General features: G+C 42.8%; 1 protein-coding gene across 2 annotated transcripts in view; it reads right to left on the reverse strand.

Annotated features, from left to right (window-relative positions):
* The window catches only part of IL1RAP (interleukin 1 receptor accessory protein), a 406,084-nt gene that overhangs the window by 195,006 nt on the left and 184,806 nt on the right, over positions 1-26,272 (reverse strand). For both annotated transcript variants that reach the window (XM_073626394.1, XM_073626396.1), the window contains exon 2: positions 13,502-13,566. In XM_073626394.1, the coding sequence (XP_073482495.1) occupies positions 13,502-13,565 (64 nt within the window). In that variant the 5' untranslated portion in view covers position 13,566. The remainder of the gene's footprint in view (positions 1-13,501; positions 13,567-26,272) is intronic.

Genomic DNA, 26,272 nt, shown 5'->3' on the forward strand with positions numbered 1-26,272 from the left:
GGCGACGCTTTAACAGAGAAGGTCTAGTGCTAGAATTATTGCTCTCGCTCTAATGCCTCATACACACGATCGGACTTTCCGACAACAAAACCGTGGAATTTTGTTCGAAGGTTGTTGGCTTCAACTTGTCTTGCATACACACGGTCACACAAATGTTGGCCAACAATTACGAACGTAGTGACGTACTACCTGTTTTTTCAGCTCTTTAGCGCAACCCTTTGGGCTCCTTCTTCTAATTTCGTGTCAGTAGAAGTTCGGTGAGTGTTGATTCGTGCTTTTCTTTTTGTGTTTTTCATTTAGCGCTATTATTATTATTATTCTTGATATCACTAGAAAAAAAAGCCTTTGAAAATTTGTTTGCAATAACTCCATCAGTATCACCAGCAAAGCAGATTCATTATTATACCATTAAAGAAGAAGAGAATGTGCGCTGCATTTGGAGATTTCATAATTTGCCACGTCACGAATGTTAATTCTCCATTACGAACGCTAGTTTACAAGACCGGCCGCTTCTGCTTCTGAGCATGCGTGGACTTTTGTGCGACGGACTTGTGTACACACAATCGGAAAGTCCGACAACAAAAATTTGTTGGCAGAAAATTTGAGAACCTGCTAGCCAACATTTGTTGCCGAAAAGTCCCACAACAAATGTTCGATGGAGCATACACATAATTGGACTTTCCGCCAACAAGCTCACATCTAACATCCGATCGTGTGTATGGGGCACAACAATCATGGCGATACCTCAAATGTGTGGTTTGAACACTGTTTACATATGTGGGCGCGACTTGCGTATGCGTTCGTTTCTGCGCGTAAGCTTGGAGGGACAGGGCGCTTTAAAAAAAAAATGTTCTGATTTATTTTACTTTTCATTTTTTATTTTTACACTGTCCCTTTGTCAGGGCTGGGCTCAGCCCTTCCTTCTCAAAGCTGGCCACTCAGCTGTTAGCTAATTGCCAGCTCCTTTCTCTCCACAGTGACTCACCTGTTGATGATATCCTGCTCATCAGTCCTGCCTACTTAAGCCGTCCAGCCCAGAGGATATCTACCTTCACCCTGGTCACATCTCTAGAGATGCCCTCCTGTGTTCCTGTTAAAGACTTGCTTGGCTGACATTCCTTCTGGCTCCCCTGCTTACTGTTCTACTACGCTCATCTCTGGCGCCCTGACACTTTGGCTTGTCTGACTATCCGTTCCGGTTCCTGAACACTGGCTTTTGACTATTTATACTCTTTTTATCTTTTTATTATTATTAAACAAGTATGATTTAACTGTACCTCTGTCTCAGTCTGATTCATGGTTTCTGACACCCTTTAATTTTTTTTTGTTGATCCTTGTAATAGAAATAAGCATGACAGGGCCTCTTTATTGCGGGATCTGGGGTCAAAAAACGGAAGGAGATACAGCATACAATACAGCTAATGCGTTTCATACCATACATATACAGAGTATGGTGTGAAACGCGTTAGTTGTATTGTAGGCTGTATCTCCTTCCCTTGTTGATGGAGTGTCAAATGTTTTTGACTCAATAAAGGTGATTTTATTGGAGTGCGGCCATCCAGACATTTCTTCATATCAGATAACCTGTCCCAAGTTGCGCCCTTTCTTGCAAGGATGAGACCGATTTCTAATAGGTGTTTGTGATTCTCTATATAAATTCTGCAGATTGTGCATTAATTTTTCCAAGCAATTAAGACGGATTTGAGCATCACTAATATCAACCAGGCCATATATAGGACATGGAAAGAATGATTCTATAACAGTCAGTCGAAGAGCATAGCCAGGATGTTGGTAGACCCCTTGTAATCAAGGTTTGATGCATAAGAAATAAAGTAATCATGCCACTGTGAAATTGTCAAACATTCTACAGAATCAGGTACAATTGTCACTGCAGCATATGATAATCATTTTAGAATAAGCAGGGCTTTCAGTCATCTATAACAAGCCATACATTTGCGGGTCAAACATTGAATTGCGCTTGAATATAAATGTGAAAGCACCCAACCATACAAGTAGATAACCTAACTGGAATTAGAAACAAAGCAGCATTTGCCCTCCATTTTCAGAGCTTGCTCAGTCATTACATATGCAAAACTCTATGTCCTGTAACAATTCCTTTGTCAATCATCTGCAATGCCTAGCTGGCATAGTGCCAGCACCTTGACCTAATTTCCAGCATTCACCTGGTACTTGTCCATCTGTTGTCAATGATCTGGCACATCAACTTCAAGAATACTTATTGCAAGCAGGTCCTTTTTTCAGAACAATCTGGAGAGAACGCTCTTCAAAACTGATTGCTTAACCCATTATACAATAGACAGATTTAAAGCATATTCCCAGGAACAGTGTTTCTCAACTTTAAATTTTGTGCTCCTTTATAACAACAAATGTTTGCCCTGTGCCCCTTGATATGCATCAGTTTAACTCAAGTACTGCCTAGTCTGCAGGGCTTTTTTTCTCGGAGAATAGGTGCAGGAACTCCCCCTGTCTGAGTCACCCCTTGTCTCTGCCCCCTCCACCTCTGACCACCGTCCCTTGATCCCACCCCCTACCCACCTACCAGTACTGCCCCTTTTAGAGAATACAGAACCAAGTATCATTTTGTGGTGCTAAATCATTTGTATGGAACATGTTAATGATAAAAAGAAAAGCAGTAAAATAGATCCCCTGCAGTCATCAACAATAGAATCCCACCAATAGATCCCCACACAACAATAGACTCCCCCAGCAACAATGGACTCCACCCCAACAACAATAGATTCCCTGCAGCAACAGTGAACTACCCACAACAAAATATCACACCCAGTAACAAAATATCCATCCAAGCAACATTAGACCCCCCCAGCAGCAACAACAAATCTCCCAGCAGCCAGCATCAATAGATCCTCCAGCAGCCAGTAAAAATAGACCTCTCCCTCAACAATAGATCCCTTCCAGCAACATAAGACCCCCCCAGCAACAACAGATTCCCCATCAGCAACAATAGACCCTCACACAAAATCAGATCCCCACCGGTGACAATAGACCCCCCCAGCAGCCAACATCAATAGAACCTCCAGCACACACCACACCCCATGCTATTACATACATTCAGTGCTGGAGGTGCAGGAACTGCGTTCCCCCTCGTTCCCGCTGAAAAAAAAAGCCCTGCTGGTCTGTATACATGTATTGGCCATAAATGAAATATAAAAATAAATTGTGGGTGCTAGGTACCCCGAAACTCCCCATCAGCTGGATTATTGAGTCCCTTCTCCTCTCCTACTCCTGGAATCCAGTATACAGTGATTTTGTACATTTGCCCACTGACAAAGAAACAATCAGTCTTTAAGATCAGTCTATAATTTTAATGGTAGGCTTATTTTAGCGAGAGACGGAAGAAAAAAATAATCCAGAAAAACGCATTTCAAAAAAGTTATAAATTGATTTGCAGTTTAATGAGTGAAATAACTATTTGACCCCTTCGCAAAACATGACTTAGTAATAAGTATTTGACCCCTTCGCAAAACATGACTTGGTGGCAAAACCCTTGTTCGCAATCACAAAGGCCAGATGTTTCTTGTAGTTGGCCACCAGATTTGCACACATCTCAGGAGGGATTTTGTCCCACGCCTCTTTGCAGATCCTCTCCAAGTCATTAGGGTTTCGAGGCTGACGCTTGGTAACTCAAACCTTCGGCTCCCTCCACATATTTTCTATGGGATTAAGGTCTGGAGACTGGCTAAGGCACTCCAGGACCTTAATGTGCTTCTTCATGTCATTGTCATGCTGGAATACCCATCCATGACCCATTTTCAATGCCCTGGCTGAGGGAAGGAGGTTCTCACCTAAGATTTGACGGTACGTGGCCACGTCCATCGTCATTTTGATGCGGTGAAGTTGTCCTGTCCCCTTATCAGAAAAACACCCCCAAAGCATAATATTTCCACCTCCATGTTTGACAGTGGGGCAGGTGTTCTTGGGGTTATAGGCAGCATTCCTCCTTCTCCAAACATGGTGCGTTGAGTTGATGCCAAAGAGCTCGATTTTGGTCTCATCTGACCACAATACTTTCACCCAGTTCTCCTCTGAATCATTCAGATGTTCATCAGCAAACTTCAGATGGGCCTGTACATGTGCTTTCTTGCTTTCTTGGGCAGGGGGACCTTGCGGGTGCTGCAGGATTTCAGTTCTTCACGGTGTAGTATGTTACCAATTGTTTTCTTGGTGACTGTGGTCCCAGCTGCCTTGAGATCATTGACAAGATTCTCCCGTGTAGTTCTGGGCTGATCCTTCACTGTTCTCGTGATCAATGAAACTCCTTGAGGTGAGATCTTGCATGGAGCCCCAGACTGAGGGAGATTGACAGTTATTTTGTGTCTCTTCCATTTGCGAATAATCGCACCAACCATTGTCACCCTCTCACCAAGCTGCTTGGCGATGGACTTTTAGCCCATTCCAGCCTTGTGTAGGTCTACAATCTTGCCCCTGACATCCTTGGACAGCTCTTTGGTCTTGGCTATGGTGGAGAGATTGGAATCTGATTGATTGTTTCTGTGGACAGGTGTCCTTTATACAGGTAACAAGCTGAGATTAGAAGCACTCCCTTTAAGAGAGTGCTCCTAATCTCAGCTCATTACCTGTATAGAAGACACCTGGGAGCCAGAAATATTGCTGTTTGATAGGGGACCAAATACTTTTCACTCATTAACCCCTTCACGCTGACCGTATGCAAATTTGCATTCATGGCTTGAAGGGGTTATACCAGGATGATGCCTGCAGCTGCAGTCATCACCCCGGTACCATTTTTTAGAGCAGGCAGTTGGCCTTTTAGTGATAACAACAGATGCGGCTAAAAAATGCTCAGCTGTTATCCTAAGGGAGTGGGAGGAGATGTCACCCCCTCCCGCCACCTTCCGCAACCTTCCGCCGCTCTTCCCGGAGCCCTGTCCCACCGGGAGACCCGAGCCACCAGTCGGTGTGTCCACCGGCTAGGCTGAGACCCGTACGAAGCCGGATTCGGCTCTGTTCGGGTCTCGGGTGTAAAATCCCGGAAGTGATGTTACAACGTCACTTCTGGTTTACTCGGCTGCCAATGGCGCTGATTTTTTTAAAAAATGACAGTATTCAGAATCGCCGCTTTTGGGTGCAAAGGAGGGATTTGGGGTCTTTTAGACCCCCGATCCCTCCATAAAGAGTACCTGTCACCAGCTATTACTGTCACAAGGGATGTTTACGTTCCTTATGACAGCAAAAAAAAATTATCATATATATATTTTTTTAAAGGGACAATGTAAAAAAAAAAAAAAGAAAAAAAGAAAAAAAATTTCACGTGCCCCCGTCCCCGCGAGCTTGTGCAGAAAATAAAACACATACGTAAGCCGCGCCTGCAAATGTAAACTGTGTTCAAATCACACATGTGAGGTATCCCTGCGATCATCAGAGTGAGAGCAGTAATTCTAGTACCAGACCTCCTCTGTAACTCTAACCTAGTAACCGTTAAATTTTTTTAAATTGTCGCCTATGGAGATTTTTTAGGTACTGTCGCTATTCCACGAGTGTGTGCAATTTCAAAGCATGACATGTTACGTATCTATTTACTTAGCATTACATCATCTTTCACATTATACAAAACATTGGGCTAAATTTACTGTTTAGTTTTTTGTAATTCATAAAAGTGTATTTTTTTTCCCCCAAAAAATGCGTTTGAAAGACTGCTGCGCAAATACCGTGTGACATAAGATATTGCAACGATCACCATTTTATTCCCTAGGGTATCTGTTAAAAAATATATATATATAATGTTTGAGGGTTCCAAGTAATTTTCTAGCAAAAAATATGGATTTTAACTGTAAGCAACAAATGTCAGAAAAAGGCTTATGCTGTGTACACACGAGCGGACTTTTGACGGACTGAACTCCGAAGGACTTTTTGACAGACTTTCGGCGGAGTTCCGACGCAACGGACTTGCCTACACACGATCACACCAAAGTCCGACTGATTCGAACGTGATGACGTACGACCGGACTAGAATAAGGAAGTTCATAGCCAGTAGCCAACAGCCGCCCTTGCGTCGTTGTTTGTCCGTCGGACTAGCATACAGACGAACGGATTTTTCGACCAGACTCGAGTCCGTCGGAAAGATTTGAAACATGTTCTATTTCTAAAGTCTGTCTTCTATTTCAGTCAGCAAAGGTCCGATGAAGCCCACACACGATCGAATTGTCTGGCGGATTCGTTCCGTCGGACCTTTGTTGTCGAAAAGTCCAGTCGTGTGTACACGGCATTAGGTGTGAAAGGGTTAAAATGCAAATCAATTTATAACTTTTTTTAAATAGATTTTTCTGGACTTTTTTGTTGTTATTCTGTCTCTCACTGTTAAAATAAACCTAGAATTAAAATTATAGACTGATCATTTATTTGTCTGTGGGCAAACGTACAAAATTAGCAGGGGAGCAAATACTTTTTCCCTCACCGTAGTACTCCAAAAGAGAAATCAAACACTCTTCATAGCATAACCCCGTTTTAATAGTAAAAATATTTAAAATTAGCAAGAAGAAGAAGAATACAACTCACATGATCCGGTGCCTGAACCGGCACCCAGCAATCTTAGCCGTGTTTGTTATGGCCTCTGGCTGCCTTCTCCCACAGGGGGAATCGGCGTGCAGCGCTCCAACCGGTGGAAGCTGAGTCACCGGATGTGACGTAGGAAACCACATAACCTGGCTTCTACATGTTTAGATGTGATGGTGTCACCTGGAAGCTCAGTGAAACGTGTAGTTGTGGTTCCCTACGTCACATCTGGTGACTCTGATTCCGTGGTTTCCGTAACGAACACCACTAAGATTGCTGGGTGCCGGTTCAGGCACTGAATCGTGTGAGTTTTATTCCTATTCTTGCCAATATATACATTTTTTAATACGGAGAGTAGGAGAGGAGAGGGGATTCAACAACCCAGTTGACAGGGGAGTATATTGGAGCGCAAGCTGACCCACAAAACCTTGGGTCTTTACGTCTGGTGAGTGTCAGTGTATGCAGTGGTGGAGAGAATCACAAACAATTACAGCACAAAGCACTTTCAATTCATGATTGGAGCACTATTGGAACAAATCACAAAGCATATTGTCACATAAGGATATATATCACTGAGCAAATTAGTGGACTTTTACTAATACATAATTTATGGACATTATGTACTTATAAGCACAATTTGAGGTGTTATATAAGAGATTGCACTATAAACAGTGAGGGATATCACATTCCAATATCGTTTAGGGGGTACCTAGCGCCCATAATTTATCTTTATTTTCCATTTAGGTTGTGTTTTGTACACATAGAGGTGGCTAGCAGCAGGGGTACTCACACTATAAATTCACCCACGGTGCAGCAAAACACATATTTTACATTTATGTATTAGCCATAACCTTAAAGGGGTTGTAAACCCTTGTGGCAGTGACCGGCCCCCCAGCCCCCCCGTTTTACTTACCTGAGCCCTGGAACTTCATACAACGGGGACACACTCTTCCTCTGCCCGGGGTTCTTGGCTCTTGATTGGATAGACTGATAGCAGCGCAGCCATTGGCTCCCACTGCTGCCAATCAAATCCAATGACGCGGGCGCCAGGGGGCAGGGCCGAGTCATACATTCGGCGGCTATGGACGCCAAATGATGGACTTGGGAGCGCGCCCGCAAGGTAACCCACTGGGAGAGCGCTTCTCCTAGGGGATTATCTGATGCAGGGAGGATCCGCAAGAGCCGCCGGGGGACCCCAGAAGACGGTGTTCGGGGGAACTCTGTGCAAAACGAGCTGCACAGTGGAGGTAATTATGACATGTTATTTTTTTTTAAATATACAAAGCTTTACAATCACTTTAAACCTAACACATATCCATGCGTTCCAAACAGTCCCTTACATTTTGACATGGCCAAAAGAAAATAATTTAGCTTCTCTGCATAAAACTTTATTTTCATTTTTTTTATTTACTAAGCATTAACCCTAATAAAATATGAGTTCAATTCTCCAAGCAGGAATTCCTCTTGATCCTCTAAGAAAACCCCAGGGTTGTAACCTAGGTAAGGCTTAGGGTTCCTTTAACCCCTAAATTGGGTACATAAATAGTAATAAATCCTCAAAATGTTTTATTTTACACTGAGCACAAGAAAATAAACATCCCCCAGTACTTTCACTACTTCTGGCTTCTGCGCTCTTAGTGCTGCTTCCCTAAACTACCAGTCTTCACAGGAATAAGTTAATAGTGGACAGCACAGTCTTGAGCCAGTCTATTAGCTTGGAGAAAGGTGTGGAAAGAAGCAAGGGAGTGCTTTGCCACCCTTGGCTCTGGGGCTGTGTGTTTCGCACACAGTGTAGGGAGACACAACTCTAGTCCCTGCATGCAAGGTTGGCTCTATAGTAGGGGTACCCAACCGGTGGCCCACGGAGCCCTCTGATGTGGCCTGCAACCCCCTGCTCTGGAAAGGCGGGTCAGCAAGCCCAGAGCATCAGTGTTGTGGATGGAGCTGGTGGTAAAGGAAGCATGGGGCTGTGGAGGGAGCAGAGCAGCATAAGCTGATGCTTCCTCTATAGTGCCAGCTTCTCTCTCAGGTGGAGTGATACCAAATGCACTCCTTCCAGGAAAGCAACATTTCTACAGCCGGCGCCTGGTTGCTTGTAGAAAAGGCAATTCCAAGAGATCAGAAAGTGAAGGATCTTCAAATTAAAGCTCAGTTTATGAAAATGACAATATATACATAGCAATGGGAATATCTGTTCTGCAATTGTTACTAGCCTGCTTTCAAACTGATCCGCAGGTGCAGTGCACCTGCGCGTTACCTGTGCCGAGCCATAGACTGGCTTATTACCTGTGGGTTTCGTGCGTTTTCTGAAAGCACACCAAAACTCCTGAATTTGGGGTTTTGATGCGCTTTCAGAAAGTGCACAACACCTGCAAGATATAATAGAAGTCTATAGTAAAGGGCATCTAACCTGGAAGAAAGCAGCAGGTGCACTGCGTTGCACCCGTGGTGTGGATAAACTGCAGCGCGTGCAGTGTGAAAGCAACCTTATAGGGGGCTCAGGACAGTAAGAGCTTGTCTAGATTTGTGATGTGGCAATAAACAGGAAAATCTCTGGCAGCAGTCATCGCACCACCAATGTGGAACATGGGCAATATTAAAAGATAAAAAAAAATTGCATAGTTGCATGATCTTGCTTCCCTGTCAGCCAGCTCCACTGCAGGGGAGAGCAGGGAGCACCAACAACGGATATGCCAATAAAGTCTATTTGTAACGTCACACTCCCCGGGCATTACCAGCCGTTGTCAGAGTGCCCTCTCCTCTTTCTTGCAGGTAGATCACGTGACTGTACCAGAGTGATTTGAAAATAGGTACGTTTACAGATCTTTCTTACACCAGTCAGTAATACAGGTGTTAGGAGATGGAGGGAGACTGTTTTAAAAGTAGTTAGGGTTATCCTGGAATTCTACTTTACGTGTATTCATGCTTAGTACTGTGAAGGTGAGCATTTAAAGGCATTTTTTTACCTCTCACAGAGATCACAGTGCCCCCTTCACAGTATCTTCACCTGTTTTTCTCCATTTCCAGAATGATAGCACCATCATTATTTAGGCATCTAAGCAGCTAAAATGCTGGTTTAGATGACACAGCCATGTAAATCATGGTGTCTGTTCAGTTCTGGTCTGTTTTCACAAATATGTAACACAGATCATCCCGATGTTTCAGCCCATCACATTGTGACTTGCCACAAAATTCCAAGACACATGTAGCACCATCATCCTAGAATAGGGCTGCAGGTAAATTTAGTTATGCTGGGTGGTAGACAGCCTAGCTAATTTGTAGTGTTTAGTGCTTAACTGACTTCTGTTTAATTCCATTCAATTGTGGCTTCTCCCTTTTGTCAATAGGTGGCACTGTTGCCTTTGACATTAGTATGATGAGCTACAGTATATACAAGTTATGGATAAACATCCTTTTCTCAGCCAATCATATTTTCTGCAATGCATGCTGTGGAAAAGCTATTTAATGGTAAGAAGTCAGGTGATCAGGGTCAGTCTTCCCGCCCAGGGCTTCAGCCTGAGTGAATGTGTGTACAGTTCCTGGCTGCTAGGCCTGAAGCTTATGCAGGTGGCTGCCGGCTGCTAGGCCTGTCTGAGGCCTATCCGGGTGTTCAAGTTTATGCAGAGAAAAGCCTGACAAAGATCTGGAAATTATTCGGGAGGGATGGAGTTTTAAGGAAGCACCAGAGGTGACTCTTCATGTAGCTGGAGGCTATGAAGTGGCTGGGAGGACTTCAGACAGGACTCATCCAAGGGAATCTGTATGAAGCTGTGAGTAAAGCTCAATTACTAGAGGAGACAGCCTGTCCTACAAAGTACAGATGTGCTGGTTCAGCTTAAAGGCTATTTTTCCTGTACTGCTATCTGCCTAGTCTTGCCTATTTTTGTCTCCCATATTTTTCCTGTTCAAGAAATAAACTTCACTGTTTAAAGCATAAAAATGACTAGCGCCCAATGTTCTTTCTTGTTCATCACCCATCCCTACCCCCGGTAGTCACCATCAGGCTCCCAGAAAGTCGGGGTAGGCGATACACACAGTTTGATTATTGGGAGAGGAAATGCTTCCAGAATCCTGCCTGCAGCACAGTAATAACATTATCCTACCCTACAATGTCATGGACTGATCGCTTTTTAAAGACGAAATGTACAGTTTTTTTTTTTACTTTTTTATTAAACTGTTCTTGTATACTCTGACATGTCAGGAGTTCAATCCATTCAAATTTGTAAATTACTATAAAAAACTTTGCAGTGCTTAAGTACCACCTGTAGTCCTACACATTACTACATATTCCACATAATCACAGATACAGTATTTGGAATGGTATCTGTGTATTACATAGGTCCTTATTTATATTTTTCACATTCACCAGCAAGCCAACATGACCAGCAAAAGTGACAGTGGCTCAGGTTGGGCCAAACCATAACACTGTCAGGATTGCTTACAATATTCACCTTTAATGCATATGCTCTAGGTTTTATTTTTTTTAAGTGCTGCTGCTTAAAGCACCCCCTGCGGTGTTATTGATTGCTCCAAATACTGGCACTGAATTTTTTGCTGGTCTGCATGGTCTATATGAACTGTAACAGGTGAGAAAAATTAAGTAGAGGCAAGTGAAATAAAAAAGGAATTAATACGCTATCACTGCTACTATTAAAGCAATCATTCCCTTTGCCCATGCAGGGCAAAGAAAAGAGGACACTTAACTTCCCCGTCATACATACACTTTTCCTCGCTCCTGCTTGTCTATGTTTTGCCACAGTGAGGGAAAGCCCTGTCCAAAATGACTTTTGAGAGCTTACACATGGCTATGGACTCCAGTGATAGCACTGGACCAATCATTTTGTCACTTAGGACAAAGGGAGCGAGTCATATGCTGACACATACCCTAAGGCCCCTTTCACACTGCCGCGACTTGAAAATCAAGCGATTTTCCTGCAATTTCACGGCCGTGATTTTGATGCGAGTTTGATGCGATGTCAGGGAATGCCTGTGTAAACTTGAGGTCTATGGACTTCAACTCACATCAAAGTCAGACCAAAGTATTACAGGGACTACTACAGATATGAATGGCACTCATTGGAAATCATGGGGGAATGACTCGTCATGTGACTTTGCAGTCCCAAGTCGCACAAGTGTGAAAGGGGCCTAAAGTGTCGGGTAGCTCACTTTGCTCCAGGTGACCTGGTGGTAGGGGAGTGGAGCACAGGTGGGTATATGCTCCAGGACAGGGATCTCCAAACTTTCTAAACAAATGGCCAGTTTACTGTCCCCAAGACTTTAGGGGGCCAGAATGTGGCCAGTGGAAGTTGAAATTGTCCTGGCATCAGTGGAAGTAAACAGAGCATCTTTGGCGTTGGGGGGGAATAGTGCCTCATCATTGGTGTCAGTGGAAAAAATAGTGCACAATTGTTGGTGTCAGTGGGAGGAATAGCTCACCATCGTTGGTGTCAGTGGGAGGAATAGCGCACCATCGTTGGTGTCAGTGGGAGAAATTGCACACCATTGTTGGTGTCAGTGGGAGGAATAGTGCCCAATCATTGGTGTCAGTGGGAGGAATAGCGCACCATCATTGGTATCAGTGGGAGGAATAGTGCCTCATCATTGGTATATGTGGGAGGAATAGTTCTCCATCATTGGTATATGTGGGAGGAATAGTGCTCCATCATTGGTATATGTGGGAGGAATAGTGCTCCATCATTGGTGTCAGTGGGAGGAATAGTACCCCATCATTGGTATATGTGGGAGGAATAGTGCTCCATCATTGGTATATGTGGGAGGAATAGTGCTCCATCATTGGTATATGTGGGAGGAATAGTGCTCCATCATTGGTATATGTGGGAGGAATAGTGCTCCATCATTGGTGTCAGTGGGAGGAATAGTGCCCCATCATTGGTATCAGTGGGAGGAATAGTGCTCCATCATTGGTATATGTGGGAGGAATAGTGCTCCATCATTGGTGTCAGTGGGAGGAATAGCACACCATCATTGGTGCCAATGGGAGGAGTAGTGCTTCTTTGTTGATGTCAAAACAGGAATTATGCCCCGTTGTTGGTGTCACTGGGAGGTATAGTGTCTTGCATCAGTGGAAGGAAAAGTGCGCCAAGGGCTGGATAAAGGCAAGCAAAGGGCCACATGCGGCTCCTGGGCTGCAGTTTGGAGACCATCGTTCCAGGAGATTGAGTCCCTTTTACTTTGCCTTTCATGGGTAGTCTGTTCCCAACAAAGCAGGCAGCAGACTCTGAGAAAATGCAGATACTGGAACAGGTGCATCCGAGCTGCTACCTCCTGTGCAATGCCTAGTGAGCTTCAAGAACACAGCACCCAGCCTATGAAGTCTTTGTAAACCTCCATATAGTCCATGCAAAAAAGGAGAAAGGCTGGTGCCATGAGAGTCAGCTAAAACATAGGTTTTATTATTGCATGTGAACAGCAGTCAAAAAGAAAGCCACTGCGTTTCGGCCATGTGGCCGTAATCATGGCTCAACAAAATGCAGATACTATCCCATCCATTTTTGTACTGTTTTCATCCTCTTTGGATGCAGTATTTTATATTAAGGCAATGCTACACACCAATCCTGTGTACCACATTCCTGGCCCTACAGACTGCTGACTGAATGCAGCTTAGAACAAAAGCAGCTAGTGTGCACAATGTCCTTTCTGACACTATATAAAGAGTTCAGCTGGAAACTGTCATGAGTTTGTGTGACAGTAACTAAAATCTGTACCCTGGCATTCCTGTAGCTAGTAATTTAGTGGGAGATTACTCAGAATTATATTACAGGCTCAATAGAACTGTTTAATGAGAACTAGATCCAAAAATAGTTAAATAAATCTGTCTTTGCATAAAATATAAAAGATAGCACATCCATACTATGCTCATCTAATGATGGCTTATTAAAACACACTATGACTGCAAAAGGTCAAGAAATTCAGTTGTCAAGACATTACTTACCACTAAAGCAATCTCTTGGGAACGCAATGAGAAATAGACATGTTAGAAGGAAACCGAACTTCATCCTATAAAAAAAATAACAAAAAATATTTAGCCCAGTATTAAATAACTGTCTAACTGTATTTTTCATTAGTCATAATTATGAGTATTTTGTTTTCATTATATTGTTTTGTCCCTGTGGAAATGCATTAATGAACACTAGTAAACAGAAAACCCATAAAATCTAGCTGTGTCACTTCGGGCCCGTTTACACTTACAGTAGGGGTCGGCAGAAACAGGCAGTTGAAAAAGAAAAAAAACAAACAAGAGTGTCAGGATTGTCTTCTGAGCGCCCGAGGATCAATTCACAGTAAATTGCTTCTTAGCGCATGGCCCTGTGTAAACCTATTCTATTAAAAGGTAGTCAAAATGATTGTATGACAATATTGCTAGTCTAATTTTACACACGGACAGAGCATTTTTTAAAGTTATTTTTTCTCAAAATAGTTTTGGTGCTTAAAATGTATTGTAACCTGTTGCAATTGTTTGGTGGATTTCCAATCTTTTATTTTTTATTTTTAATTTAAATATAAATGCAGTTGGTCTTTGGATAATATTTGGACAACCAACCAAAAAAATCTTTTTTTTTTTTTTTTTTTTAGGTAACTGGTATCACATCTGTACACATATCATCACTGCAAGGACCTTCGTAGCAAAGTGCTAGAATGTATAGCGCTTCAAGCTTTGGCATTTAATACTGGAGAACAGACATATTTTAGATTCTGACACACAGCAGATGTTCATCATCCAATACCATCCAGTTTAACAAGTTCAGGTCACAAATCAGGTGCCTCTGGATTTCAAATGGCCTCAGAAGACATTTGTGTTACACTGGTATCAGAAGAAAGTTCAGATGGTCAGGCTGCTAAATTCACCACTGACCTTTCATTATTCCTATCTGTCCAGAAACGTGATTGACTGTTTTAATATAGACAATGCCATTTTTAATTGTATGCCCTTTTTCCCCTTCCATACTTGATTTGTGTCATTTTCAGACTATGATATTTTCTACAAACCTGCTCCACAGAATATACTTGACTTTGGAGTTTGTGTTTGTGATTTTGCAGCTGATGTCTTTGTGAAGCATTGTGGGGTATCAGAAAGGCACTCTATGGGGGTTTTATACGAAAGGCAAATCCACTTTGCACTGAAAGTTCACTTGGAAGTGCAGTCGCTGTAAATCTAAGGAGTAGATCTGAAATGAGGGGAAGCTCTGCTGATTTTATAATCCAATCATGTGTAAGCTAAAATGCTGTTTTTTAGTTTCCTTGCATGTCCCCCTCGGATCTACAGCGACTTTACTTTCAAGTGCACTTGTCGTGCAAAGTGGATTAGTAAATAACCCCCTTTGTGTCAGATGGAGCAGAGTTTGTTGCTGTTTTTGTGTACACTACGTGCATACAGTCTGCATGTACAGTCTCACCCCCTCCCAGCATCTTTAAAGTGGAACTTTTAACAGTTCTAATCCTTATGCTGTTAGCATTAGTAAATAGATAGGAGAGTATAATATATTTACTTGTTTTAACTTTTTTTTATTTTTATTTTTTTTAAACATTTCTTCAATTAGCTCCTGGTTTCCATGCCTAGACAAGTTATGGCATACATCCCATGAGTCTTCAGGAGGGAAGGAAGGGTTTTCTCAGCTAAGCACATCCTCCTGCATGCATGCCTAAACTAAGGGCAGAGGGATTCCAGGAAGTAAATGTCACATGAATCATCCGCCCTTACTCAAGGTCCATGGCCAGAAATGCTAGGGGGGTGTTTTTCAAAGTTATTTCCCAGCAAAATAAAGCACGGGGACAAGGATGGATGGGGGAGTTTGCTTTGAATATAAAAAATTAAATAGTGTTTTTGGTTTGTGGTGCTCAGATTAAGTGTAATTCCACTTTAAAATTTGGAGAATGGAGAGTGGTGTCAGGGCAATAAATCTCCAGTGTGTGTGCAAACATGGTACATCGCCAGTGGCTGCCCAGAAAAGGCAAAGAGAAGGTGTAAGGGATGGGAAGCACAAACCTGTCAGTAAGGGAAAAGGACAAAGTGTGCATACATAATGGCAAAAGCTGCTGCCGTGCTCCCCCTATAGTTCTGCTTTAAGATGTCCTCCCTATCCTTCATTTTTTATATGGCAAGTCATTTAAAGCTGAACTCCAGGATAAGCAAATATTGTCTAAATACAAATATTTTTTGTGTATTCCTATTTGAATCTTGGTGTACTGTGTTTATTTCTTCCAGATCTGTGCAGTAATCCCCTGAAATGTTCCCTCTGTACAGGAGCTTACTATAATAAAGACCAATCCTTGCTGCTCTCCCTTCCTTTGTGCAAGGTTACTTGTCTCCGTCCCTTCTGTAATTTTCTGCAGGCAGCCTGTAGTGGTGAGCCCCCTCCCACAGCTCTGCTCTCTGTACAGGCTATGTACACCATGGGTATGATGTCATTGTTACTTTTAAAAGTCATATCTGGGTTTGTAAAAGGTATATTGAGGAATATATTTAATTAAAGTGATTGTAAGTACTCACATATACCCAGTGAAGTAAACAGCCTCAGATGGTACACGGAGATGAAACAAATACTTTTACATAGGTTTTACATTGTTTATCTGCAGTCTTCTCTTCCCTACGCTCCTTCAAATGGGCAGATCATGTTAAAAATCTTTCTTCATCTGTCAGCAGCACAGAGGAGGGGGCGGAGAGGCTGCAGTTACAGTGTGTGAGAGCTGATTGGAGGAAAGGCACACCCCCCTCCACACAGCAGAAGAACTGTGTTCTGAATAAACAAGCTGTCTCTTGAGCTTTCCCTCAAATTTATCTCAAGTGCCAGGAAAACTTCCCATTAGTGACTCATGCTGATAACAGAGGAACGAAGCGTCAGAGAGAAACAACAATTAGAGCTTTGGAGAGAGAAGTAAACACTACAGATTTATGTGCTTTGCTCAGATTCCATGACTGTGGTTTCAACCTCTAAGTTTTGTGCCTGGAAGTCAGCTTTAAATGAAACAAATATGAGCATATGAGGTGCTGGGACAACTAATGTGTACGTGCTTTCCGGGTCAGTGACTCACTAAAAGATGAAAGAAGGGTATGCATAATAGTCTCAAAGTATGTACCTTTAAAAATAAGTTAGCAGCTTCCATATTATTGTCCTCAGAGATTCCCTTTAAGGGGATTTAAAGCAGGGCGTTAGCTCAGAAAATATGCATTTACTGTAGAGATAGAGAAACCAAGTAGTAACGTCTCAAACATGGGCTGGACATCACAAAAGTAAAACCATTAATTTTTGGCTGGCAAGACTTCCTAAATATGTGTTTTATACATGGATTTTTAGTGTTTTATGTCTGGTGTTGCACCATTTAAAAAGAGAATTACTGACAGTTTAACCCTTTCACTGCTGCTAACTACTACATCAGAAGCATCGTTGACATGTAAATAAACTCCCAGCTGGTAAAGTTTACATTTTTTTATTCTCAGCTTTCCAGTAGAAGTGACCCAGGAGGCTGTAAAACCATCTAATCACTTCTGCAAGCTCAGAAAGACGCTGTTCACCACCTGACCCCTCTCTCCATCTCGACAGCCGCCATCCAAGAGGGACAAGTATAACTAGGACCATCGCGGCAGGTGGCAGGATGGAGAGGTTCACCAATCTCCCCTGAAGCATGGCCACAGAAGTGGTCAGCTCTGAACTAAGTTTAAAGGTGTCAATCTGTATTTGATTTGTTTTAACAGTTGATGCTTGCTTGGCTTTTATCAGAGAGCAGAGGTTATCAACCCCCAAGTTATCGCAATAAAGTTAAAAAACGAAAAAAGTTTTTAAAATGTAAAAAATTCTAACAAAGACGGCAAAAAATCTTAAAAGCCTCCAGCCCCAAACCTGCATACAAATGCATGTTTCGGTGTGCACGCATATGAAGAAAATCATTGCACCATACATATTAAGGCATCTCCATCAGGGCCGACCCTACCATGGGTCCCGCGGTGGCCATGGGGACCCAGGTGGCACTTTAAGAGGAGCAGGGCCAGGGTCGTCTTTCACATGGGGCAAATGCTCCAGGCCCAGTCACTGTTATGGAGCCCAAAAGAGCTGCCCCTGGAGCCCACACTGCCCGCACATTGGGGGCCGCCCCACAATGCCTGTAGTCCACAAGGAGCAGGACGGTGGGGCTGGGAGCGCCGCTCACTCTCAGACCCCGTCACGATGCAGTCTGCATGGAGGAGAAGGCCGAAGCTGCAGGTGCACTGTGCAGCTAAGTACTGGGTTTGGAGTGGGAGCGGCAGCGCTGACATCCCTGGACTGCGGATTGGATGTGGAGTGAGCTGACTGGCAGGTAGGTCCTTCTCCCCAATGTGATGGCTGCCTGTGGATTGTCTGATTGAGGTGGCACTGATTGACACTGTTGAGGTGGCACTTTTGGGCACTGATATGCTGCACTAATGGGCACTGTTGAGGTGGCACTGATAGACACTGATAGGCTGCACTGGTGGGCACTGATAGGCTGCACTAGTGGGCAGTGATGAGGTGGCACTAATGGACACTGATAGGCTGCACTGGTGGGCACTGATGAGGTTGCACCAATGGGCTGCACTGATAGACACTGATAGGCTTCACTGGTAGGCACTGATGAGGTGGCACTGGTAAGCACTGATAAGGGTGCACTGATCGACAGCACTGGTGGGCACTGATGAGGTGGCACTGCTGGACACTGATGTGGTGGCACTGGTGGGCACTGATGAGGGAGCACTGATGGACACTGATAAGCTGCACTGGTGGGCACTGATGGACACTGATAGGCTGCACTGATGGACACTGATAGGCTTCACTGGTGGACACTGATGAGGTGGCACTGATAAGCTGCACTGATCGGCACTGATGGGCTGCACTGGTGGGCACTGATAAGGCAGCACTGATGGACACTGAGACACTGATAGGCCGCACTGATGGGCACTGATGAGGTGGCACTGATGAACCCTTATAGGCTGCACTTGTGGGCACTGATGAGGTGGCACTGATGGACAATAGTCTGTCCATTTATTACCATAGCCTGTCGATACACTACCCTAGCTTGCCCTTGTACTGCCCACCCCTATACAGCCCTATCCCTGTGGCATATCATCCATTGGTGCAGCGTGTTCACTGCACACAGGCCTCGAGAGGTGGGTGGGGGGACCCACTGTGCTGACACACACTGCACCCATGAATGCCCTAGAGCTCCAAGATGAGGGAGCGGTATCATAATGGTATGTCATATAATTTTGCATATAGACAATGTGCTGTTGCATATAAGTCTGACTTCCTGATAAATGTAATTTTAGTTTGAATTATCATGATATAAAATAATGTATAAGGTGGGTGTGATTTTTTTTTTGGGGGGGGGGGGGCAGCATTTAATTCTTGCACAATGTTTTGGGCCGGCCCTAATCGTCATGCACGCCAGAGTGAGAGGAATAATTCTATTTCATCATCCACTGTTACCTCTACACTAATGAGCTGTAAAGCCTTGTAAAGTGCCGCCTACGAACAACTTAGGTTAGTTTTCTGTTGTTTCACAGGCAGGCACAACTTGAGGCTTAAACTAATTGGTATCTATTTACTTATCAGAATCTAATCTTTCATAAACAGTATTACAAAAAAAAAATTGCCTTCAGAATAAGTTTGTGAGCATTAAAATTAACGAAAGTGTATTTTATATTGAAAATAGATAGATGTAGATTGGATAAACTGTAGCACAATTATAGTGTGATACTGTACTATCAATTTATATTACAGGGTTTGTGTTTCAGAAAATATATGTTTTGGGTCTAAAATTGGCATTTTAACATGTATGCATAAAGTGAAAAAAATGGCTCTAACAATAAAAGGTTAATTCCATGTATGTCCAACTAGTAAACAAAAATATAGTAATATCCGCGCTCACAACTTATATATTAAGACCATAACAAAACAGTCTCAGATGGACAAAAAACACAAAACAGCAGCCAGCATAAACATTGTTGATCACAATATGAGTAGAACTTTTTTATGCAGCACTTAAATGGATGTATAAAACTCAAAAGGACAAGTGGAAAAGAAGGAAGAAGGAGGGTCCCCTGCACAAACTTCAGTGTGTGAGCCCACACACCACACCAACGTGCTGGTATCAAATGCCCTTACCAGAAAGTTGATTAAGTCGAGCCTCACAGGGAGCGCAATCCTTCTCCAGTAATCCACCAGAATGATCCGACAGCATGGCCAGGCATCAAGGTATCCCTCCAATGCAGGGCAGATAACACAGCCACAGGATGGACATCAGGATTCCTCCTCCTCTTCACAGGACTCCAGAGTTTTCACAGATCATAAAAGACTCGATAGATCAAAGAGTCACCACCATAAAAATAAAACCCTCACAATGAAGTATGTAGGGATAAGCGATTTATTAAAATCCAATGCAAAATACAGCTGTCTTCATAAAAATCACAGCTAAAAGTCCAAAGATACGGTGGTTCATAGCGTGCTTATGGCATCAGCAGACCACCTTATGCATTTCAGCCAATAGGCCGTCTTCAGAGTTGTGATCAGCTGATGCAAGCACGCAGTTAAATACACATAGGTCATAACTCTGGAGGGATACCTTGCTGCCTGGCCGTGCTGTCGGATCGTTCTGGTAGATTACTGGGTTAAGGATTGCGCTCCCTGTTAAGCTCGACTTAATCAACTTTCTGGCAAGGGCATTTGATATCAGCACATTGGTGTGGTGTGTGGGCTCACACGCTGAAGTTGGTGCAGGGGACCCTCCTTCTTCTTTCTTTTCCACTTGTCCTTTTGGGTTTTATACATCCATTTAAGCGCTGCATATGAATTTTCTACTTTGTCCAACTAGCTGCAGATAACATTAAAGTCTGAGAGTTCATTCATGCCAGCTCCATCCACTGTACTGGGGTAAACACATGTGCATTATTGCTTGTTACATAAGGACAGACATTTTTTAGCAGAACGTCGCAAGGCACCTCAGTACGATGCCACATGTTTCACTGCAATGCAAGTGCCATCTAGAATGAATGGCACTCTATTAGCTCACGTAATGCACATTAACATGCGTTGCAATAACACGTACACTAGCAGGCATGTTACCACAATGCAACAACGTAAACAGGCCCCGGTGTGCAGGGTGGATAAAAATCAATTATTTTTTTTTTTTAAATTAAAAAAAAAATATTTTTTTTTATTTAAAATCTGAATATTTTTGATTTAAATCTGATTTTTTTTTATTTTTATCAAATTTATTTTAATAAAATGCTTTTAGAGTAAAAATCTATTTAAAAATAGTTTTCTATTTAAGATATATTAATAATTTAGTTTATGCAGCATGAAATAGACCTTAGTTATGTAGCATGAGGCTGTATATTCTGCAATATTTACATTTTTGGTAAACTCTGCAAGCTGAGATACCATGCACTGCATTGATGCATTCACACAATTTCACAGTAACCATGAGATAAAACAAAGTTCAGGAATATTCCTTTATCCCATTGTTTTGCAAAACTATGTACACTACAAACTGTGTGATTGAAGTGGTTCTGATATTGCTGTTTTACTATAACCGGACAGTTTATTATTCTAAATAGTATACTTTCATTTTGTTTGCAAATATTAAAGACTCTAACTACCAGCGAGAGAATGAGTCCTTACATTTGAAGGGCTCCTGTCCTTACATTTGAAGAGCTCCTGTCATTTCAGATCCATCATGCCAGCGCCTGTTAGTGGGCATCCACTCACCTACTGCCGTCACGTCCCTCACCTTGTTGTGTCACTGCCACGTCTCCAGCCGTCCCATTAAAGTGAATGGGACTGTCGGTGAGTCAACAGCAGGTCAGAGGAGGAGCCGCTCCAGGACAGAGATGACAGTTGCTCTTTGAAAGTTAAGATTTAAATTGAATTTATTTCAATCAAGCCTTTTTACTAGTGATTTAAATCTTGATTTAAAATCGACTTGATTTAAAAATCAAATTCACCCTGCCGGTGTGTGCTGCTTTCTGTTTATATCAACAACATTAATATTTGCAATGCCTATATAAAAATTTGTGATATCATGTCTAATATCCATTCCTCAGCATATGATGCAAAAAAAATGTTTTAAGGTGTATGCATCGTTAGATAGCAGACAGCAGTTTTGATTTGCAGGATTCATCCTGCGCAGCTTTGTATAATTACATTCCATGCCCTGGAGTGTCAGGGCCAAATACCCATGAGAAACCACAAAGGATTCACACTAATTCCGGACCTAATATAGGTCACTACTTTTGGTTATAGAAAATAGGAGTGCACAAACATGTAGCGTTTCTCCATAGCCGCAGGATAGCAGTTAATGGAACCCTTATCAGTAAGATAGATGTCCTTTTACAGGGGATGCGAAATGACAAACTTGCCTTGGTTTGTTTATCTCCTAGTGCAGACTCTTTTCTATACCTGACAAAAAAAACTAGCAACTCTTTTATGTTTCCTTCCGATTGTTCAATAAATAGAAATACAATTCTGTACACAGTGAGTTTCTGAAATACCGTACTGTGGAATTTAGAGGTCCTGGCATGAAAAAAAAAAAAATAGTATTCTAAAAATGATAATGTGCAGTGATTTGTGTAAGGCAGATATGTGCAAACATTGCAGACACTGACTCCACCAAATTCAAGCTGCTATGTGCACCTTGGAAAAGCTGTATGCCAGCAGCCCATGTGATATGAAATTATCCCATACTGTATGTGCGTCTCTGGGGTTTTTATATTCATGACTTGCAGTCCCAGCAAATTTCTGTGCAGGTTATTTTTTTTTTTTTAACCATAATGCACTGCATAACCATTGAACTGTAGCCAGCAGGCTTAGAAGGGCCAAAAAGAGGGCTTTTTGATAAGCCAGTCCCTTTACGTCTGGTTTCACACTAGTGCGCTTTGGCCGTAGCACAGATTGCGCATTTCCATGCATTTTTTGAATGCGGGACGTTTGGTGCGTTTTCATAAAACGCACAAAGTGGAGATCCGAGGGTATGCAAGACCTTGGAAACCTTAAAGTAGACTGAGCCAAAAACTATTTTTTTTTTTTTAAAAGCTTTAACATGCAAATGCAATTTTAAACTTTTTCTTTTTAAACATGCAGCTTTGACTAAAATAATACCTTGTGATCCTGTCATGATGATTCATGTGTTAGCACTTGCTGTTATAGTGTGATCACGGTGCTGTCATCCTGTCATATAGGCCTTTGAGACCATAGAAGTGGCTCTGCTAACATACATTGTGCATGCATGGTGCACCGCTGTCGCTATTAGTAAAATGGTCCAGCACTATGATGTATAGCTGATGCTGAAGGGAGTGCATGAGAAAAGGAAGTTGCGCAAAAGGACTGAAGGAGGTCACTAGCACCAAAGTGCAAAGCAGGGTCAAAAAAAGTGAAAACATTTGGGATGTATGGAACAAACTTTCCTTAACTGTTAACAGAGACAAGACCCTTTGATCTTCAGTATTTGTTCAGGAATCAAATTATGCTTTAGTTATACAATCTTTCCCCTACATTTCCACAACAAAACACAAATAAGGAGACATACGATAGGGCGCTTGTTTTTGTGATGTTTTACTTTGTATTGTCTACTGTCATAACGCAGTACTGTAAACCTAGGTTCACATCTATGTGGGTACGGGACTGCGTGTAAATCCCATGTGTCTTCCCTTCCACAGCAAAAAACTTGCACACTCAGGCAGTGGAAAACACAGTGTATTTTCCCACGCACAGAAACTCATAGGACCATGCGGCTTCTGTGCGGCTCCAATTTTAGAAAAGGTGGAGGGACCTTTTCCCTGTGTTTTTCACAAATGCAGCTGCCAGGAAACCACAACAGTGTGAACCTAACCCAAAGGACAATTTTCTACATTTGTATGATTGCTCTTTCTATACATTTGTTATGTGCCAACAAACTGTTTAACAGGTTCAATACAGGGCATTTTCACCCCCTTCCTTCCCAGACCAATTTTTAGTTTTCAGCGCTGTCGCACTTTAAACGACAATTGCGCGATCGTGCAACGTTGTACCCAAACAAAATTGACGTCCTTTTTTTCCCACAAATAGAGCTTTCTTTTGGTGGTATTTGATCACCTCTGCGGTTTTTATTTTTTGCTATAATAAACAAAAGAAGAGCGACAATTTTGAAAAAAAACACAATATTTTTTACTTTTTGCTATAATAAATATACCAATTTTTAAAAAAAAAAAATTTTTTCTCAGTTTCGGCCGATATGTATTCTTTTACATATTTTTGGTTAAAAAAATCGCAATAAGCGTATATTGATTGGTTTGCGCAAAAGTTATAGCGTCTACAAAATACGGGATAGATTTATGGCATTTTTTAAAAAAAATTATTTATTTATTTTTTTTACTAGTAATAGCGGCGGTCGCGATTTTTTTTTGTAACTGCGACATTATGGCGGACACATCGGACACTTTTGACACATTTTTGGGACCATGCAAATTTATACAGGGATCAATGCTATAAAATTGCATTGATTACTGTGTAAATGTGACAGGCAGTGAAGGGGTTAACCACTAGGGGGACACAAGGGGTTAAATGTGTTTCCTAGGGAATGCTTCTAACTGTAGGGGGCGGGGACATACAAGGGGAGGAGACCGATCAGTGTTCCGTTGTACTAGGAACACAGATCGCTCTCCTCCCATCTGACAGGACGTGGATCTGTGTGTTTACACACACAGATCCAAGGTCCGGCCGGTTAACGGGCAATCGCGGGTGCCGGGCACACGCACCGGGTCCCGAGCAACGCGGCGGGCGCGCGCGCGCCCCCTAGATGGCCGGGAACCCGAGGCCGTCATATGACGTCCACCCAGGATGGGAGATCCCATCTGTGGACGTCATATGTCTATACGCGGGTAGGGAAGTGGTTAAAGTGGTTGTAAACCCTTACAGACCACTTTTTGCTACAGGTAAGCCTATAATAAGGCTTACCTGTAGCTACCCTGGATATCTCCTAAACGGTTTAGGAGATATCCCCTGTCCGCTGCGGCACATGCGCACTTAAGCAAACTGAAGCAATGGCACGTATGTGCCGTTGCTTCAATGAGTGTGCCGTTACCGGCGGCTCCCAAGCATACTAGCTCATTATGCCTTTGTCTTGCAGGTGCTAGGTTTTTTTTTTTTTCAAAGTGGGTTTACAACCACTTTAAACAATAATACAATTTAAAAACTGTATTCTGAAAAAACATGGCAATTGTACAGTATACAGTGCAGAAAATGAACACATAAATGAATCAGAGAAGGATTGGGAGAAAGTACTGTGGTCAGATGAGGCTAAAATTGAGCTCTTTGGTAGTGATGCACCGATACCGATATCCGCACCGATACTAGGCATTTTCGCGAGTATCGGTACTCGGGTAAATGCTTGATACCAATACCGGAAGTGACGTCAGCTGGGGGCGGGACGCCTCCTCCTCCACCCCTCCGGAAGCGGGGTCCAGAGCAGTACACATCCCGCCAGGATGGGGGGAAGAGAGGGTGGGAAAATCCTCAGCCACTTACACAGGCGGAGGAGTCGGCTCCCATCACGCTCAGCACTGACTGTGCATGGTGGTCAAGCAATACAAACATGCAGCAGCACAGTGGAAACAGTCTAACAGCTGGCCACACCGACACTCCTGCTCCTGGCTGTCTTCTTTCATTATACGACCGGGAGGATGGGGTAAACAGTTCAATCTCTGTATTTGCAGACGATACTAAGCTAAGCAGGGTGATAACTTCTCCGCAGGATGTGGAAACCTTGCAAAAAGATCTGAACAAATGAATGGGGTGGGCAACTACATAGCAAATGAGGTTCAATGTAGAAAAATGTAAAATAATGCATTTGGGTGGCAAAAATATGAATGCCATCTATACACTGGGGGGAGAACCTCTGGGGGAATCTAGGATTAAAAAGGACCTGGGGGTCCTAGTAGATGATAGGCTCAGCAATGGCATGCAATGCCAAGCTGCTGCTAACAAAGCAAACAGAATATTGGCATGCATTAAAAAGGGTATCAACACCAGAGATAAAACGATAATTCTCACACTCTACAAGACTCTGGTCCGGCCGCACCTGGAGTATGCTGTCCAGTTCTGGGCACCAGTCCTCAGGAAGGATGTACTGGAAATGGAGCGAGCACAAAGAGGGGCAACAAAGCTAATAAAGGGTCTGGAGGATCTTAGTTATGAGGAAAGGTTGTAAGCACTGAACTTATTCTCTCTGGAGAAGAGACGCTTGAGAGGGGATATGATTTCAATATACAAATACCACACTGGTGACCCCACAACAGGGATAAAACTTTTTCGCAGAAGGGAGTTTAACAAGACTCGTAGCCACTCATTCAAATTAGAAGAAAAGAGGCTTAACCTTAAACTACATAGAGGGTTCTTTACCGTAAGAGCGGCAAGGATGTGGAATTCCCTTCCACAGGTGGTGGTCTCAGCGGGGAGCATCGATAGTTTCAAGAAACTATTAGATAAGCACCTGAACGACCACAACATACAGGGATATACAATGTAATACTGACATATAATCACACAAATGGGTTGGACTTGATGGACTTGTGTCTTTTTTCAACCTCACCTACTATGTAACTACTATGTACAGTGGGGACGGAAAGTAATCAGACCCCCTTAAATTTTTCACTTTTTGTTATATTGCAGCCATTTGCTAAAATCATTTAAGTTCATTTTTTTTCCTCATTAATGTACACACA

Source organism: Aquarana catesbeiana, linkage group LG04, assembly GCF_042186555.1.
Source record: "Aquarana catesbeiana isolate 2022-GZ linkage group LG04, ASM4218655v1, whole genome shotgun sequence".
Taxonomy (NCBI): Eukaryota; Metazoa; Chordata; class Amphibia; order Anura; family Ranidae; genus Aquarana; species Aquarana catesbeiana.